Source organism: Mercurialis annua, linkage group LG6 (assembly GCF_937616625.2).
Source record: "Mercurialis annua linkage group LG6, ddMerAnnu1.2, whole genome shotgun sequence".
In the NCBI taxonomy this organism is placed as follows: domain Eukaryota; kingdom Viridiplantae; phylum Streptophyta; class Magnoliopsida; order Malpighiales; family Euphorbiaceae; genus Mercurialis; species Mercurialis annua.
The window spans coordinates 8,310,552-8,329,383 of record NC_065575.1 but is presented as its reverse complement, the minus strand read 5'-3'; the positions used below and the strand labels follow the sequence as shown (position 1 = coordinate 8,329,383).

The 18,832-nt window shown below is 30.1% G+C and overlaps 2 protein-coding genes across 3 annotated transcripts; both read left to right on the top strand.

The window, feature by feature from the left end:
- The first annotated feature begins 4,683 nt into the window (after positions 1-4,683).
- LOC126686959 (probable serine/threonine-protein kinase PBL6) lies at positions 4,684-7,838 on the top strand. Of its 2 annotated transcripts, none has more exons than XM_056106446.1 (7): positions 4,684-5,114; positions 5,259-5,314; positions 5,394-5,425; positions 6,275-6,500; positions 6,567-6,774; positions 6,852-7,062; positions 7,210-7,838. In XM_056106446.1, exons 1-6 carry the CDS (start codon positions 5,051-5,053, stop codon positions 6,950-6,952), a joined length of 687 nt encoding a protein of 228 aa, XP_055962421.1. In that variant the 5' UTR covers positions 4,684-5,050; the 3' UTR covers positions 6,953-7,062; positions 7,210-7,838. The 2 variants fall into 2 exon arrangements, with proteins under 2 accessions (XP_055962421.1, XP_050237234.1); XM_050381277.2 differs by having other exon boundaries at positions 4,689-5,114; positions 5,226-5,314.
- On the top strand, positions 7,597-9,718 carry LOC130015680 (putative F-box/kelch-repeat protein At4g22430). Its single transcript, XM_056106318.1, has 4 exons — positions 7,597-7,660; positions 7,834-7,945; positions 8,434-9,517; positions 9,635-9,718. The coding sequence occupies exons 1-4, from the start codon at positions 7,597-7,599 to the stop codon at positions 9,716-9,718; spliced, it is 1,344 nt and encodes a 447-aa protein (XP_055962293.1).
- Positions 9,719-18,832: the final 9,114 nt, after the last annotated feature.

Genomic DNA, 18,832 nt, shown 5'->3' with positions numbered 1-18,832 from the left:
TCTAAATTTGAAACAAAGAATTAGACTTGATATTGCTTCATTCCGTTGAACATACGTTTTTACTCATTCAGCAAAAATCGGAGAACAAAATTGTTGGCATGAGGTTTGCATTAAAAAACGTAAAAAACATAATTTACAATTACTCTATATTATAGTTTCAGTAGTTTAGTAGAAATTATCTACGTTAGTTTTTAATTTATAATTAATCTATACTATAGTACATTAATAGTTTAATATTTTCTCTACCAAAAAAAATTAGTTAAGAATATTTATAAAAGTAAATATAATATGTTCGGTTATTAAATTTTTTTCCATACTGAATTTAACCATAATTAAATAATTAATTTAATTTTATTAATAATATCTTTAAAAATAATAAGATTAAAATTTAAATAATAATATATTGACCAAATACAGTGTTTTAATTTTGTAGGTCAATCAAACTAAAAGATATGTATTCCTACTAATTTGGAGACAATTTAGTTATTTTTTACATACTAAAAACAAAATTGGAGATAATTTAGCTACCTATTTTAATTAGGACTTTAATTACAATAGTGATTAATTAAATAATTAATTAGTTAATGACTATAAAACCTTTATTTAGTAACAAACTGAAAAGGATTATTCAGTAAATTTGCCTATCCCCCCATCCGTGCTTTTATATATAGTATAGATGATAAAAATATATTAGATAATGGAGAAATAGTTGTGTGAACCAAGTTCGCTACATAAGAGTATGAATCATTCATTCATTGTGAGATACTTAACAGTAATAAATGTAATAACTAATCATTAATTATTATATTAATTAATTATATATTTAACTATTGTTAATTGCGTATTAACAATTTCCTGATGATTTTTGAAATGACGATGATGATCAATGAACCAATTATTGATCAACCAAACCCACCACTGCCATTTTCTTACATCATCAACTTGGATCTCTCTTCTTTTGGTTTTCTATCCTCCAATTTCAGAGTATGTTGTTTAATAATTGAAATTTATTGGCCGACAACTGTCACGGGAGGAGGAAAGTATTAACTATGATTCAATAACCATCATCATATCGTTGGCCTGCCACTTACAGGTTTGAATTATAACACTAATCATATATTCATTACAGTATTCTAAGCATTACTTTTATGCACATATAATGTCTGTTTTAAGGTTTGTTTCTTTTTTTTTTTAATGTTCAATGGGTATCTGTTACTTCCTGCAATTTTCAAAATTAAAACTAATTTTTTTATAATTTATGTCTGTTTCTTCATTATTCATTGGCATCTTGTACATGAAAAAACTGATTCTTTTTATGAACCATTTCCCTAGTTGTCGTCTCATTGGTTTATAATTCAATCATTTTCTTATAAATTAGTTTTCTGAATTCATATTATTTTGTTATATATCATTTTAAGAAACGAAAACCGTCAAAACTAATCATTTTCTTATAAATTAGTAATAGATGAGTTTGTGAGATTTTAAAAGGGAGTTTAATGTTAGGAGGTGAAATTAGAATTTATTATGAAAAAAGGATGTAATGGCTAGCAGAGTTATAAACATAGCAATCGGGTCATTTAAAAAAAAAAAATTCATCCCCCAATTGGGTGTTCATTTCCCCTTAATGGGTTCATATCATACATGAAGAGTTTTTTTTATTACATTAGAGGGGCTTCTCAATTGCCCCTCTAACTTCGTCCTCGACCGTCAGTTGGTGGAACTCTGCTATTATCAGGTAAGTTATGCAGGTGTATTTTGTTCTGTATGGTACCGACATTTCAGTACTGCGCTCTACAATTAAGGTAATATTTATATTAATATCTTTTTCAATGGTAAGTAATTTTCTATTTTAAGTTTTTTATTATGCTATATTGCTACCGTTCGTTTAGCAAATTATTTAAGCTTTGGTGTTATAATTTGTTAAACGAATGTGTATTTGGATGACTCAATAGTAGCCGCGAAGTCCACTTTTATTTTTTGCTTAAGAATGGTTCATCATCTTCAAGAGATGGCCTTTCTTCTTATATATTTACATATTGCTATTTTTGGCAATAAATAAACATAAAAAAAAAAATGACAAAGCCAAGATTATATGAAAGTTTGACATACATGCAAAATATTTGAGTTGCATGCATAGCAAGTGACACTCGCAGCAACTAACAAGTATACATATCAATTTTTTCCTCTCTTTGTTTTCATTAGCTTTCATACCATTTCACTACATTTTGATCAACAACATATCATTTTGACATTATAATTCCACCTTCAAAATCTTTCATTAAGACAAATTCCTCAAATTACTCTGTTATTTGTTCTGTTTTTTACTCCGTTTCTTTATATTATGACTCCACCGAATAATCCCGCTAAATCACCCGTTAAAACACTCAAATCAAAGACTTCTAACGATAACTTCCATTTATCCGACGGAAATTTCATTGTCAAAGGCGTTAAATTACTCTCCGGTTGGGCTAACCGATATGTTCAACAATGGCGGAACGATTCTAGAACTCAAGTACTTCCAGAGTGAAAATGGTGAGTTCACTGTCAAGATTGAAGTTAAAGGTGGTGGGAATTTCTTGGCATATTCAAATGTCCCTCCTAACAAGTGTTTCTTGGATGACAATGAAATTGCTTTTAATTGGTTTGGTGATGAGGGTAATTGAATTTGAAAGTTTCTTGGAATGATGAGATGGGTGGAATATCTAATATTTTAATTGTGTTTTGTTTGCGTTTGATAGCGTTATAATATGGCGGCGACGTGATTAAAAAGTTGTAAATTTTGGCATGTCGATAATATTTGTTTGATTAAATATTAATTAAGTACATATTGATTAAAAAATTAATTTTTAGTTCAGTGTCTTTAAAGGGTCAAATATGCCCTCCATGTTTAGCATGAGGATTAAATTGGCCCTTGATGTTTGGAAAGGTGTTAAAATAACTTGATGTTTTTAAAAAAGCTCAAATAAACCCCTCTTTTCAACACCGTTTGAAAATCTGTCAATCCTTGCTTAGGTGGAATCTAACATGACTTTTTGAAGTTGAGGTGGTTCAAATATGCCTTAATGTTTGACCTACAGTTCAAGTATGTCATTCATGTATAAAACGATTCATATATGTCCTTTATGTATGAAAATGTTCAAATGTATTTTTCATATATGAAAAGTTCAAATATGCCTTATATATAAATAAATAAGTTCAAATATGCGCTTCATATATGAACAGGTTCAAACATTACCAGTAAGGGTGAGTAAAATTATCGATCGACAAAATTAACCAACAAAATTGATGACTTTTCGGTCGGTTTGATAAAAAATATAGATTTTTAATTTTTGGTTCGCTTTGAGATTTGAATTATTCAAATTAACCGAATAAGCCAAAATTTTGACTTTTTTTTTGTATTTTTGTCGGTTTTAACAGAAATGGCCGAATTAGCGCTTTATTCGGTTAGTTTGATTTTATTTTTTTATTCAATTGATTTAGTTTTGATGAGAATTTCTTATTTGTTTGGTCTTGAACTTATATTGTTACTTGTACATGAAATGGCCTATCGAAGTCTTGGAAAATCTGTCTCGTATCAAAAGACATTATTATCACTTGATATTAGCAATGTAATCGAGTAGATTTTAAGAAAAATACAATCACTTTCGAGGTCAATTCAATTTTAAAATTTAATTCAAACTCAACAAATATTATTATAGAAGCTCGAGTTGACACTCGAGCGCGATTCGACAGGATTATTTGTATAAATATTTAAAAATTTAGTTTTATAAAAAAATAAAGATATTGTGTTTATATTTATAATAATAAAAAATTAAAAGATTTATTAAAACTTGACTAGACTCGCAGGCTTATAAGTTGAGTATTTTGATGATTAAATTTAATTTAAACCTTTTTTATACATGAAGGGCATATATTTGAACCTTTTTATACTTGAAGTGCATATTTGAACTCTTTTATATATGAAGGGCATGTTTTTGAACCACATGTCAAACATTAAAGGCATATTTGAACCACCTCAAAGTTCAACCTAAGCAAGAATTGACGGTTTTTAAAACGGTGTTAGAAGGAGGGGCTTACTTGAGCTGTTTTGTAAACGTTGAGTGTGTTTTAGCACCTTTCTAAATATAGAGGGTCAATCTGCTCCTCAGGTCAAACATGAAGGGCTCATTTGACCCTTTTTCCATAAAACAATGAGACTCTTTGGCAAAAAAATAAAAATAAAATAATGAGACTGGAGTTGGGGCAGCGATGCTATAGAGGCGACACATAAATTGGGGGATGGAGAAATTACCGTTAGGGAAGAGAAAAAGATGACATTTGTACGGTACCGTTTTAGGGATCTAATAAAGTGAGAGAGTTGCCACGTGAGCACATTAGTAAAAGAAAGAAACAAAGCGGGTAGCGATTTCCCCACTCCAACTATTAATATTCGCACTCCAAAATTATTTATTCAGGTTATCAAACACCCCCTAAGTTCCATGTAAAAATAAGTTTCATATCAAAGTCGGATCGGGATTCATGTACAATATAAATGTGCAAATTTGGTCCAAGTAATAAATAATTAGAGCAACTAATATTGAATTGCAAATAAATAAATATTCAAATAGAGTAATTTTTAATTAAAATATTTTAATGAAGATGCTCATCTTAATTATAAATTTGTGTACTTTATAATTTATGAAACTAATTATATAGAATGGTGAGAGTAATAAAAAATATAATTTAAATGACTAAATTGTGTATTGTTATATTTCTGAAATTAAAGGACTTGCATTGTTGTTTTCGGAAAAATATAGGCCAGGGTACATTTGTCAATATAAAGTTTATTTGGAGCGCAGTTACAAACAACTGAGCGTTCCCAAAGAAAGCATTTGGTGCAGAAAGAAAGATGAAACCCTGCCATTTTAAAACTCAGCTTCTTTAAAGTCATTTTAATACTTCTTTAAAACTCAGCTCGCCATTTTAATACTTCTTTAAAACTCAGCTCGCCATTTTAATACTTCTTTAAACCCTCGTTACTCGCCATTTTAATATTCTTTAAAAGTTACTAATGGGGAACTGTCTCTGTGGCCCCAAAACACCCTCCACACGAGTCGAACCAACTACTGATCAAGGTAATCTTGTTTTCTTTTGATGTTGCTTAAAGATACCAACTTTTCTTTGTTCTTGTTTTTCTTTTTTATTTTCAAGCATTCTTTACTGAATCTTTGTTTGTGTTTCTTCAGCGACCCTGCCCTGTCCAAATGTTTCTCCACCAGAGGAGACTGCTGAGAATCAGAAGTTGGTTCCTCTTGCTGAACAAGAAGACATCATGGTATTGTGTAATTCTTGAATCTTGAGGTATTGTAACACATGTGGTGTAAACTAATTAATCTATTCTTTTTTTCCTGCAGCTCCCACACTTTCATGGTCCAGCCACATTGCAGTAAGCCTTCTCTCACTCTCAATCTTTCACTACTTGTTTATGTAAGAAATCATCCGTGAATCAACATAATCAAAATGTATCACTAAAACGAGTCAACTGAAAGTAATCGGTTTGGTCAGTAACATCCGTTTAGACTATCCAAATTACCATTGATTTAGAAATTCACGGAGGTTTTCAGTCGGTGCTAAGCATACAAGGGTAAGACTGAATTCTGAGAAAATTATGCCCAATTAGGTTTCATCTTATATATTTCTATTGTTTTGCTGTTGCTTTCTTTGATCGTGAAACTGAGACAAGCATGAACTGCTAATTTATTCATCCTTTTGATGAACTTTATCATATTTTTGTAACTCAACATTCAGGATTTGTTTGTTCATGTTATGTCTTGTTCTGTTTGTTTAATTGCTAAGATAATCTTTTTATTCACGGGCATAAATGTCTGGTATAGCTAATCAGAGAAATGAATGCAAAGTGATCAAGTTTCTTATGATTCAAAAATGCTTACTTGAATGGTGTTGGCCATTGGCTTGAGGAGCATAACTTTTGCAAACCATGGATTTCTTAATTTCTGTTTTTGGGTTTGTGGTGATTTATGTGGTATGATTTTTCATGGAGCCTTTGGTATTATTAGAATTGTTGCATTGGTGTTGAATAAGTGCGGTTGCATTGGTGTTAAAGATGTGTTTGATTGCTTTAATGTATTGTAGCAAATCTGAAAAATCAATTAGATTGTTATTAGACACCGTAATTGCATGAAGTGTGCGTGCCACCTAGGCTGTCACTAATCTACATTCTACGTGTCCTGTTTTCTTTCATTTTAAGTGAGTTGTGCTGTTTATGTTTTCGCAGAGTTGAAGGCAGTCCCTCATCCGCCACTGATGGCTCTTCACTGCAAATTACTGACTGGAGGAGCCCCTCATCGTTCGTTAATCATATTGTAAAATCGGAGTCCTCCTCGGTTACATCACACACCTCCTCTGTAGCAACAGATAACTCTAGACCAGAATATTGCCTAATTGTAGGTCCTTTTGGTCGAGAGTACTCCTACAAGGGATATTTGCCTACAATTAGAAAGGTCAGTAACTGTATTTTTTCTCTTTTTAGATTGCTTTCAGCATGTTCTAAGAGTAAGAATTTTTAGGTGGTTGTATCTAAGCATCTTGGTTTCGATGGGGTGCCTCTTTATCACGGACCACAACGGAGGAGGCAATTTGAAGTTCAAATGGCTACACTGAAAAAACCAGGTCATCCAGATCTTGTGAAATTGATTGGAGTCTATTTCGCGGAAGGTCATACTGTACCCTTATTTGAGCTCATGCCTATAGGTTTTTATGAAAGTTATCTCCATGGTATGTCAGTCACTGTATTAGAGTTTTCACGCCTAAATATTTTATTCTATTACCATGTTTATGCATTTTCTTTACAGATTATCCACAACTTCAACAAGAACTGGACTGGAACACGAGAGTTAACATCGCTGTAGCCGCTGCAAAGGGATTGCAAAGTATGCACAGTGAAATGATTTGAGGGTAATGGCATGTGATATTTTTAGCTTTGGGATGTTTCTCTTGGAACTTTTAACTGGCCTGAAGCCCGTCAAGGATAAAAGTAGTGGACTGGAAAACCTAGTAGACTGGGTAAGATTGTGATTATTTGATTGTTTTTATTGCTTGTTAACACTGAACTTGCTGACCATGTGTTATGTATGAGCGAATTGTAAATCCTCAGTTCCTTATAGCTCACATATTTCGGCTAATGGCAGAGCTCGATTGAATTATTTGCAGGCCAAAGATATGCTCATTAATAACACGAATCCTGTGTACATGGTTGACCCTTTTCTGTTTGGTGATTACCCTCCCGAAGAACTACATCAAATTCTCAACCTTGCTCAACAATGTGCTCAGGAGGACCCTAGCAGGCAACCTGCTTTATCAGAACTATTTGGAGTACTGGAAGAAATGTCTATGAAGAAAGATGGCTTTGTGTATTTGAGCAAGTCTGCTTTCTCGAGCCAAACAGGTAACATCCTAGCCTCATCGGGGTTATCTCAGAACAGTGATCTTATTCATGAGTCCTCCATGGATGGCCAGCCAACGAAGGACGGATCGGAGAAGAGTTCTGATGAAGACTGGGAACACTTAGCGTGATTTCGCTAGTACTGGGGTGTGTAAATGGTAGATATAGACAGAAGAAATTTTGAACATGGAGATTCTATTGTAGAATTTTTCAAGCTTAGTGTGTAGATTTTGCATTATGGGTTAAGGTGATTTCATAAGTCTTGTACATTTGAGATGGGATCTGTAGATTTGTTTACAATATTTCTTCCATAAAGTTAGGTAATATGGTTGTACAGAGGTATCATCATATGGTGCTATTGATACAAATGAGATAATCTTTTGGTTTTTCAGGTAAATATGAGTTTTCCAATGCATTCGGCGAATGTGTTTGGATCAACCAGAAAATGTTTGTACTGGATATTTTATACTTGTTTGATATCTCTGTTATTGAGTGGATTGCAATGTTCACCCTAGAATTGATTGTTTTAGGCTGAAAATATACTTTTTGACCTTCATGTTCGAACGGCCGGTCCGGATTGAAGAGGCTGATGGTGAGGTTCTGTGTGTCTCAATATGCATTGAAGTAGCCATTAGTTTCAATATTTTCTCTCTTTCTGAAATTGCTTTTAAAATTTCAAAACTTTAAATCAATGACATATAAAATGTTTTTACATTATTTCGTTTCAGATTTTTTATATTAGTAACGGTTCAGAAACTTCTAAACTTTAATATTTAATTTATTCTTGTAAAATTTTATCATTCTTTTTTATATAAAGAATGCAGCTTAAATTTAAATTTCTTGTAAAATAAAGTAGGAGTCTTATTAGAGGAAGGGTCATGTGGTTGTATTAGTAAAGGAGTCCGATACCCTAATTTTGGTGAATTCTTTTGTCTACTTATAACCAGAACACTTAATTTCATGTTGCAATTCTGAAGTTGGTTTTATCGCAGAATGGGTATTGGTTGGAGCAAGATAAAGAAAAAAGTAGGGTGTTCCTGTCTGAGCAGTGGTGATAATAGTGGAAGAATATGCATGAACGATGTGATGAATGACGATATTTTGTTAGAAATTTTGAATCGCAGCACTAGTTGCAGCAAATCTATTATCCAATACAAGTTAGTGTGTAAACGTTGGTTCAATCTTATAAACAATCCTGATTTTATCACAGCCTTCATTGCCCACCGAACCAAAAACCGCCTCCCACGACAAGAGTTGTTGACGTACAGTGAGAAAGTGCATCAGATTTTAAGTCCCCGAGTAGACGAATATGTCCAAATTGTGGCTTCTTGCAATGGTTTATTGTTATGCCTTGATGCTATTACGTTACGATGCTTTATTTGCAATCCTATTACGAAGCAATGGGCTGAAATCCCTTCTCTTCCGAGTGAACCTTCATATATAGGTTTGATTTGTGATCCTTACTATGATATGGATGACCAAGGGCGTGTCGGCATCATCAGTCCTGATTGTCTACAATTTAAGGTGGTGGCTATTTCTAGAACTTTTGTTACATCTTATGCGAATCCCCGTATCATTCAGATGGATATATTTTCATCCAAAAGTGGAGAATGGGTTCAAGAATATGTTGCCGTACCTGCAGCGGATGAACTTTGTTTAATTAACTGTTTCTACATCTCTCGATCAGCTGTCATTTACAATCAGATGATGCATTGGCCGGCTTCCGCTGAGAAAATTCTCGTCTATGATCCCAACACTGTCAAGGCTCACTGCTTTGACGGGCCTCCAACAACATACATTGGGGGAACATATCTCGGTGTTTGTCAAAACTCGTTGCGGGTATCTCATACGTGGGGATGTTTCCTAAGAATTTGGGAGCTTGACGATCACAAGGAGTGGAGTATGGTGCACAAAGTTAACTTGAGAGTCTTGAATCCCGGATGTTCAGGTGCAAAAGATATATATGTTGTAGCTTTAAGCTGTGATGATCAAGACACGGTCTACGTTATGTTAGGCTCAACTACTCTTCTTGTTTCGTGCAATTTAAGACGTTTTACCTTCAAAATTATTGGAAAGGTTCCATATCAGTTTTTTTTCCCAGTGTTGTTTCACTTTTGATCCCACATTGGCCAACTCCACTGCCTCCATTCCCATCTTAGACACTATATGTTTTGTTGTGGCAAACACTAAAAGTTATGCCTAGTCCGAACAACAAAAATCCACCATCGCTGTGGTCTTGAACAAGAAGCAGCTCCATCTTCGTCTGTCATCATCTAGGCTTTGTTCGTCGCAGCCGTCGCTGTTTATTTGTTTTTCCTTTTTTCTTCATTTTTATTTTCCTATATTTTTTTACTGATTTTTCATCATTAACGCGTAGAAAAAAATCAGATATTATCAGTTTGACTTAGAATGCTCTGTTCCTTCCACCTCAATTTTGAGGTTTTGAACTACATGTTTTCACAGTATTATTAAAATCAAAGGAGTGTGGACAATCAACCAAATTGAATAATCGGAGTGAATCTAAAGCTTTTATTTATTAGATTCAATATAGTATCTTCCTGCGTTTGCATACAACAGTGCAGTGATGTTACATGACCTTTTTTGCAAAACACTGTTGCTTGCGTTTGAAGTATAAAAAAATACATTACTGTTATAGAATTGAAAAAAGTAAAAATCTAATGGATCTGTAATTGATATTTATGGTGGTAATCACTCCTTTCTAGTTGCTAAAAAGGGGGAAAAGCATACGTCGGTAACTTGATCTTTAAATGAGTGTGATGGAATAAAAATAAAAATAAAAAGATTATCAGTAATAATACTTTTTCAGTCACATACATATATATATATATATATATATATATATATATATATATATATATGTATATATATATATGTATATATATATATATGTATATATATATATATGTATATATATATATATAAGAAAATTCTATTTGAATTGTCTCAAAATATATTGTTTTTTTTTATCTTTTGTTATACTTTTTTTTGATAATTGTTTTTGTTATATTTTAAATGTTCTTATTTAGATTTTTTTTTTAAAAAAAATTCTTAACTATTTTTATGGATAGTCACAATTATGGAATAATATTAATAGTTTCAATGGATAGTTTATTTGTAGCATTAGAAATACACTTTTTAGAATAAGTTTTGAGGTTATTTTAAAAAATTTATAAACAAAATATGTAGCACTAATAATATTTTCTAATTTACGTACAATTCAAAAAGTGTCAAGAAAATTTATACATTTATAAAACGGGGAGAATATAAAATAATTTTCAAAAAAGAATCCACAAAAAATAGCAAATATAATTTTTTTTTAGATAAGTGATCACTACATTAGCTCAACCACAAAAAATTGAATGACAAAAGAGTCCGAATAAAGATAAACTAAATATTAAACTGATATAAAAAATAGACCACAATGATTAATAAAATAATCAGCAGTAACAAAATTAAAATGTTTAAAGAGAAAAAATAATAGAAAGACGGCAAAGATTTTTTTTGTTATTAAATTACAAATCTAAGAATTTTACACTTTTTTTCTTACATATTTTTTTTTTGCCATTTTAACAAGAGCAATCATAAATTCATAGGAATCACTTAAATAAATGTACGATAAAAACACGTCATAAAACTAGAATAATTAATGTTAATGAAAAAAAACTTAAATTGTTTATTAAATAGGTCGTCTAATGCTTACAATATAATAAAACATAATATATTACAACATGAAAAGGTAGGCTACAGTATTTTTCTATAATGCATAATTTTAAAAAGAAGGTTGATAAGGAAAGTGATTTCTTGAATCGTGGCAGGTCTATCTTACCTACCATATCGGAAGAGTCCTGGTTAGGAAAGATCTCCTAATTAAGAGGGACTCTTTGTATTGGCGAGTCAATGTGAAGTTCGGTATGATTTAAAGTAGACGAACCCTCTGGTTCGGTTTCCTTTGAAATTTGTCGAAATCAAATTTCATTAATTAGTTATATCTAAAAAATTATAGATAGAAAATAATAAGATGTTAATTATATTTTTTAAATTGTGTGATAAAAATAAATAAAAAAATTTAATTAGACGCAAGAAAGATTTTGTAATTTTATTAATATTTATGTAAACAAAAATAATGTCTTTTTTAAATGATGATAAAAATATATTAGATAATGGAGAAATAGTTGTGTGAACCAAGTTCGCTACATAAGAGTATGAATCATTCATTCATCGTGAGATACATGACAATAATAAATGTGATAACCAATCATTAACTATTACTCCCTCCGTCCCATTTAAGAAGTCCCATATTCTATTTTGGGATGTCCCATTTAAAAAATCTCATTACTATTTTTAGAATACTTTTCCATTGAATACCCCATTTTACCCTTATTTTAATTATCTTAAAAGAGTTTTATGGAAAATTCCACTATCATTAATAGGGGCAAAACATTAAAAAACATGAAAAGACAAGAATAATTAATGTTTTCTTAATTTGCGTGTAAAGTCAAATGGGACTTCTAAAGTGGGACGGAGGGAGTATATTAATTAATTATATATTTAACTATAGTTAATTGCGTATTAACAATTTCCTGATGATTTTTGAAATGGCGATGATGATCAATGAACCAATTGTTGATCAACCAAACCCACCTTATTCTAAGCATTACTTTTATGCACATATAATGTCTGTTTTAAGGTTTGTTTCTTTTTTTTTTTAATGTTCAATGGGTATCTGTTACTTCCTGCAATTTTCAAAATTAAAACTAATTTTTTTATAATTTATGTCTGTTTCTTCATTATTCATTGGCATCTTGCACATGAAAAAACTGATTCTTTTTATGAACCATTTTCCTAGTTGTCGTCTCATTGGTTTATAATTCAATCATTTTCTTATAAATTAGTTCTCTGAATTCATATTATTTTGTTATATATCATTTTAAGAAATGAAAACCGTCAAAACTAATCATTTTCTTATAAATTAGTAATAGATGAGTTTGTGAGATTTTAAAAGGGAGTTTAATGTTAGGATGTGAAATTAGAATTTATTATGAAAAAAGGATGTAATGGCTAGCAGAGTTATAAACATAGCAATCGGGTCATTTAAAAAAAAAAAATCATCCCCCAATTGGGTATTCATTTTCTCTTTATGGGTGTTCATATCATACATGAAGAGTTTTTTTTATTACGTTAGAGGTGCTTCTCAATTGCCCCTCTAACTTCGTCCTCGGCCGTCAGTTGGTGGAACTCTGCTATTATCAGGTAAGTTATGCAGGTGTGTTTTGTTCTGTATGGTCCCGACATTTCAGTACTGCGCTATACAATTAAGGTAATACTTATATTAATATCTTTTTCAATGGTAAGTAATTTCCTCTTTCAAGTTTTTTATTATTTTATATTGCTACCGTTCGTTTATCAAATTATTTACGCTTTGGCGTTCTAATTTGTTAAACGAATGTGTATTTGGATGGCTCAATAGTAGCCGCGAAGTCCACTTTTATTTTTTGTTTAAGAATGGTTCATCATCTTCAAGAGATGGCCTTTCTTCTTATATATTTATATATTGCCATGTTTGAGTACTGCGCTCTACAATTAAGGTAATACTTATATTAATATCTTTTTCAATGGTAAGTAATTTCCTCTTTTAAGTTTTTCATTATTCTATATTGCTACCGTTCGTTTAGCAAATTATTTACGCTTTGGCGTTCTAATCTGTTAAACGAATGTGTATTTGGATGGCTCAATAGTAGCCGCGAAGTCCACTTTTATTTTTTGTTTAAGAATGGTTCATCATCTTCAAGAGATGGCCTTTCTTCTTATATATTTATATATTGCCATCTTTGAGTACTGCGCTCTACAATTAAGGTAATACTTATATTAATATCTTTTTCAATGGTAAGTAATTTCCTCTTTTAAGTTTTTTATTATTCTATATTGCTACCGTTTGTTTAGCAAATTATTTACGCTTTGGCGTTCTAATTTGTTAAACGAATGTGTATTTGGATGGCTCAATAGTAGCCGCGAAGTCCATTTTTATTTTTTGTTTAAGAATGGTTCATCATCTTCAAGAAATGGCCTTTCTTCTTATATATTTATATATTGCCATCTTTGGCAAAAAAAAAAAAAAAAAAAAGACAAAGCCAAGATTATATGAAAGTTTGACATACATGCAAAATATTTGAGTTGCATGCATAGCAAGTGACACTCGCAGCAACTAACAAGTATACATATCAATTTTTTCCTCTCTTTGTTTTCATTAGCTTTCATACCATTTCACTACATTTTGATCAACAACATATCATTTTGACATTATAATTCCACCTTCAAAATCTTTCATTAAGACAAATTCCTCAAATTACTCTGTTATTTGTTCTGTTTTTTACTCCGTTTCTTTATATTATGACTCCACCGAATAATCCCGCTAAATCACTCGTTAAAACACTCAAATCAAAGACTTCTAACGATAACTTCCATTTATCCGACGGAAATTTCATTGTCAAAGGCGTTAAATTACTCTCCGGTTGGGCTAACCGATATGTTCAACAATGGCGGAACGATTCTAGAACTCAAGTACTTCCAGAGTGAAAATGGTGAATTCACTGTCAAGATTGAAGTTAAAGGTGGTGGGAATTTCTTGGCATATTCAAATGTCCCTCCTAACAAGTGTTTCTTGGATGACAATGAAATTGCTTTTAATTGGTTTGGTGATGAGGGTAATTGAATTTGAAAGTTTCTTGGAATGATGAGATGGGTGGAATATCTAATATTTTAATTGAAAGTTTCTTGGAATGATGAGATGGGTGGAATATCTAATATTTTAATTGTGTTTTGTTTGCGTTTGATAGCGTTATAATATGGCGGCGACGTGATTAAAAAGTTGTAAATTTTGGCATGTCGATAATATTTGTTTGATTAAATATTAATTAAGTACATATTGATTAAAAAATTAATTTTTAGTTCAGTGTCTTTAAAGGGTCAAATATGCCCTCCATGTTTAGCATGAGGATTAAATTGGCCCTTGATGTTTGGAAAGGTGTTAAAATAACTTGATGTTTTTAAAAAAGCTCAAATAAACCCCTCTTTTCAACACCGTTTGAAAATCTGTCAATCCTTGCTTAGGTGGAATCTAACGTGACTTTTTGAAGTTGAGGTGGTTCAAATATGCCTTAATGTTTGACCTACAGTTCAAGTATGTCATTCATGTATAAAACGATTCATATATGTCCTTTATGTATGAAAATGTTCAAATGTATTTTTCATATATGAAAAGTTCAAATATGCCTTATATATAAACAAATAAGTTCAAATATGCGCTTCATATATGAACAGGTTCAAACATTACCAGTAAGGGTGAGTAAAATTATCGATCGACAAAATTAACCAACAAAATTGATGACTTTTCGGTCGGTTTGATAAAAAAATATAGATTTTTAATTTTTGGTTCGCTTTGAGATTTGAATTATCCAAATTAACCGAATAAGCCAAAATTTTGACTTTTTTTTTGTATTTTTGTCGGTTTTAACAGAAATGGCCGAATTAGCGCTTTATTCGGTTAGTTTGATTTTATTTTTTTATTCAATTGATTTAGTTTTGATGAGAATTTCTTATTTGTTTGGTCTTGAACTTATTTTGTTACTTGTACATGAAATGGCCTATCGAAGTCTTGGAAAATCTGTCTCGTATCAAAAGACATTATTATCACTTGATATTAGCAATGTAATCGAGTAGATTTTAAGAAAAATACAATCACTTTCGAGGTCAATTCAATTTTAAAATTTAATTCAAACTCAACAAATATTATTATAGAAGCTCGAGTTGACACTCGAGCGCGATTCGACAGGATTATTTGTATAAATATTTAAAAATTTAGTTTTATAAAAAAATAAAGATATTGTGTTTATATTTTTAATAATAAAAAATTAAAAGATTTATTAAAACTTGACTAGACTCGCAGGCTTATAAGTTGAGTATTTTGATGATTAAATTTAATTTAAACCTTTTTTATACATGAAGGGCATATATTTGAACCTTTTTATACTTGAAGTGCATATTTGAACTCTTTTATATATGAGGAAATTAGGCAGGACACGTGATTTGGAAAAATAATCCCAAAAAAACGTGTTCAGCTAATTTATTGCAAATAAAGTTTAGACCATTTGTTTACCACGTACTGGCACTTTTTTCATTTTGATTGGGCACGTATTAATTTTTTTAATTTGAAATAACTCATGTTTTCTTTTCTTTTTATTTCTCTCCATTCCCTTCTTCTCTTTTACTTTCTCTTTCTATCTCTAACTTTCTTTCTCTGTCATTTTGTTCTGGTTCAAATTATTTTATTCACTTTCATCAATTAATTCATTTTCTTCAAATTTTAAAGTAACAATAATTATGGGTGCCTTGATGATTTTTCTTTGAATTAAAGTTTGAGAAAATTGTGTACAGCCACGCTACCTTCCTCCACTCAACTAATCCACTGTCAACACCTTCATTCATATCTGTTGGAAACCCTCATTTTTTGACCAGTTGAAATGTAATTGTTGAACCCACCGAGTTAGTTTCTTGATCAATTCTGCAGAAGTGTGTGTTGGATTTTGGATTTCTAATATTTTGAGGTATTGTTTAAAAAGAAATGAGGAAAAGAGGGATGGATTAAAGTTTAGAATTGGAGCCAAGATTTAGAACTGATAGCTAAATGACGGATATAGATGATGATGATGATGATGATGATGATGTGGTTAATGATTTTTTTGTTGGTTTTTAGTGGCTACATATCCCTGATTTCCATGTATTTGTTCCTCAAATATATCAAATTTTTATGTTATTACAGTATTAGTTTTAGCAAAACTAATAAAACTAATTAGGATAATCTCTTTTTAACATACGATAAGAATAAGATTGATATTGTTTTTTCGCTATAGTGTATGTGACTTAGAGGGCGTCTCCACTTATAGAGAGCAATAATATTGTTTTTTAAAATAATATTTAAAAAAAATTAATTTGATACATTTGGGCTGAAAATTACAACAAAAACTAAAATTTTAAAGGGCTTTCTTAATAACGGAATGTGCCACCCAATTAGTCGACCTTCTAACAAAATTAAAAGTAAAGAAAGGAAAAGGTTTACTAAGCTTTTTACAATTTTGAATGACCACATCAGTGACTACATCAATTGATATCTGTCAAGGCTTCAACTATGCTTTTAGCATCTCATTCAAAGTGAACCAATTTATGTTGACATCAATCAAAAACCTAGGCCATTAGGACAATAGCATTTTTGATTCTGGTCTATTTGGAGAATGCGTTGCTTTTCAAGTTTATCCGTTTTCACTTATTGCATTTATTTACATGGTATTTAGATGTGCAAACTGTATTCGAAGAGATGAAGCAACAATAAAATCTCATACTTTGTGTGTTTTTAGTATATATTTCATAAACGAGCTGTAGCTCAAATGGTATAAGCGCTAGACAGCAAACTGTCAAGGTCGTGGGTTCAAATCCTCCCACAAGCGCTCCCCCCCTCCCCAATTATAAAAAAAAATATTTCATAAAAAAATATATATATACTCTATGTATATTTTGTGTACTTTTTGTGTATACTTTTATAGTGATAGTATCTGCCTACTTAATATTAATATTTGATTTGTTATACAAGACGTATATTTTTTTTATATAATATGTATATTTTCTGCATATATATATAATTCAAAATTCTGCAAGCAGAACAATAAAAATAAAATAATTACAGTATACATAAAGCATACACAAATTATACTACAATATACATCAAATAAAAAAAAATTAAATAATTACAGCATACATAAAACATACACAAATTATACTACAGTATACATAAAACAAAAAAAATTAAGTAATTACGGTATACATAAAGTATAGATTAATTACATAATTACGGTATACATAAAGTATACATAAATTACATAATTACATCATACATAAAATATACGTAAAATATACAGAAATTATATAATTATGGTATACATAAAATATACATATTTTATATAATTGCGGTATACATAAAGTATATATATATATATATATTTCATAATTATGGTATACATAAAGTATAAAAATTACATAATTATGGTATACATAAAGTACAAAATTTATGTATACATAAATTATACAGAAAGCATACAAAAATTATATAATTACGCTATATATAAAATATACATAAAGTATACATAAATTACATAATTACAGTATATATAAAGTATACATAAAGTATACAGAAATTACATAATTATGGTATATATAAAGTATACAGAAAATATACAAAAATTTCATAATTACAATATACATAAAGTATAAAAAAATTATATAATTACGATATATATAAAATATGAACAAAATATACCAAAAATATGCGGATGATATACTAAATGTATATTTAAGATGTAAATAAAATGTAAAATCGTATTAGAACTAATTTTTTTGTGTGCTTTAATACACTATTTGCATGATTTTGATATATTTTTTACATATAAGAAATAAAAAAATTTATTTGTTATATTTAATATTAATTTATAATTGAATTATATAAATAAAACTACTAAATACTAAAAATATATAAAAGATATATCCATATTATGCTTTATGTACATTTTTAATATGCAATGCGTATATTTTATATATACTTTTTATATATTTTTAATTTAAAATATATATAATTTTGATTTTTTGTTAATTTTTAGTATATAATGTTGGTTTTTTAATATATTTAAAAATAAATTATTATTTTTGTATGCTTTTGATATATTATTTATCTTATAATTGCTTAGTGCTTAACTCGTTAATTGCTCCATTCTAGTTTTTTTATTTTCTTGAGAAGAAAGTCCATTATATTTTAAAGAAACGAATATTCAAAAAAAAAAAAAGAGTGCAATGAATAATCTTGGAGAGGGATACCCGTTCTATCATCAGTGGAGCTACATTTCAACATATTAGCCAAAAGCAACTAAAGACAAAAAAAAGTGCATGCACATGAGAGAGGAGAGGAACAACATAGGCCACGTCATCAAAATCATAATATTTGGGAAGGGACAACACATGCCCATTTAAGCGGTTATTGCCTTTCCATTTTTTTAGTCAAAGTTTAAGGAATACAAATCTAACGGTAGGAGCGGAAGCACGTGTTTGCTGCAAATTATTTCAGATAATCCGTGCAAATGCAATTAGTTTAAGTAATTAAGTATTGTTCCCAAAAATAATTAATAATGCGTATTTTTCTAATTATTTTATATAAATAGAGTATTTTTCAAAAAAGCCCTTTATATATGAAGGGCATGTTTTTGAACCACATGTCAAACATTAAAGGCATATTTGAACCACCTCAAAGTTCAACCTAAGCAAGAATTGACGGTT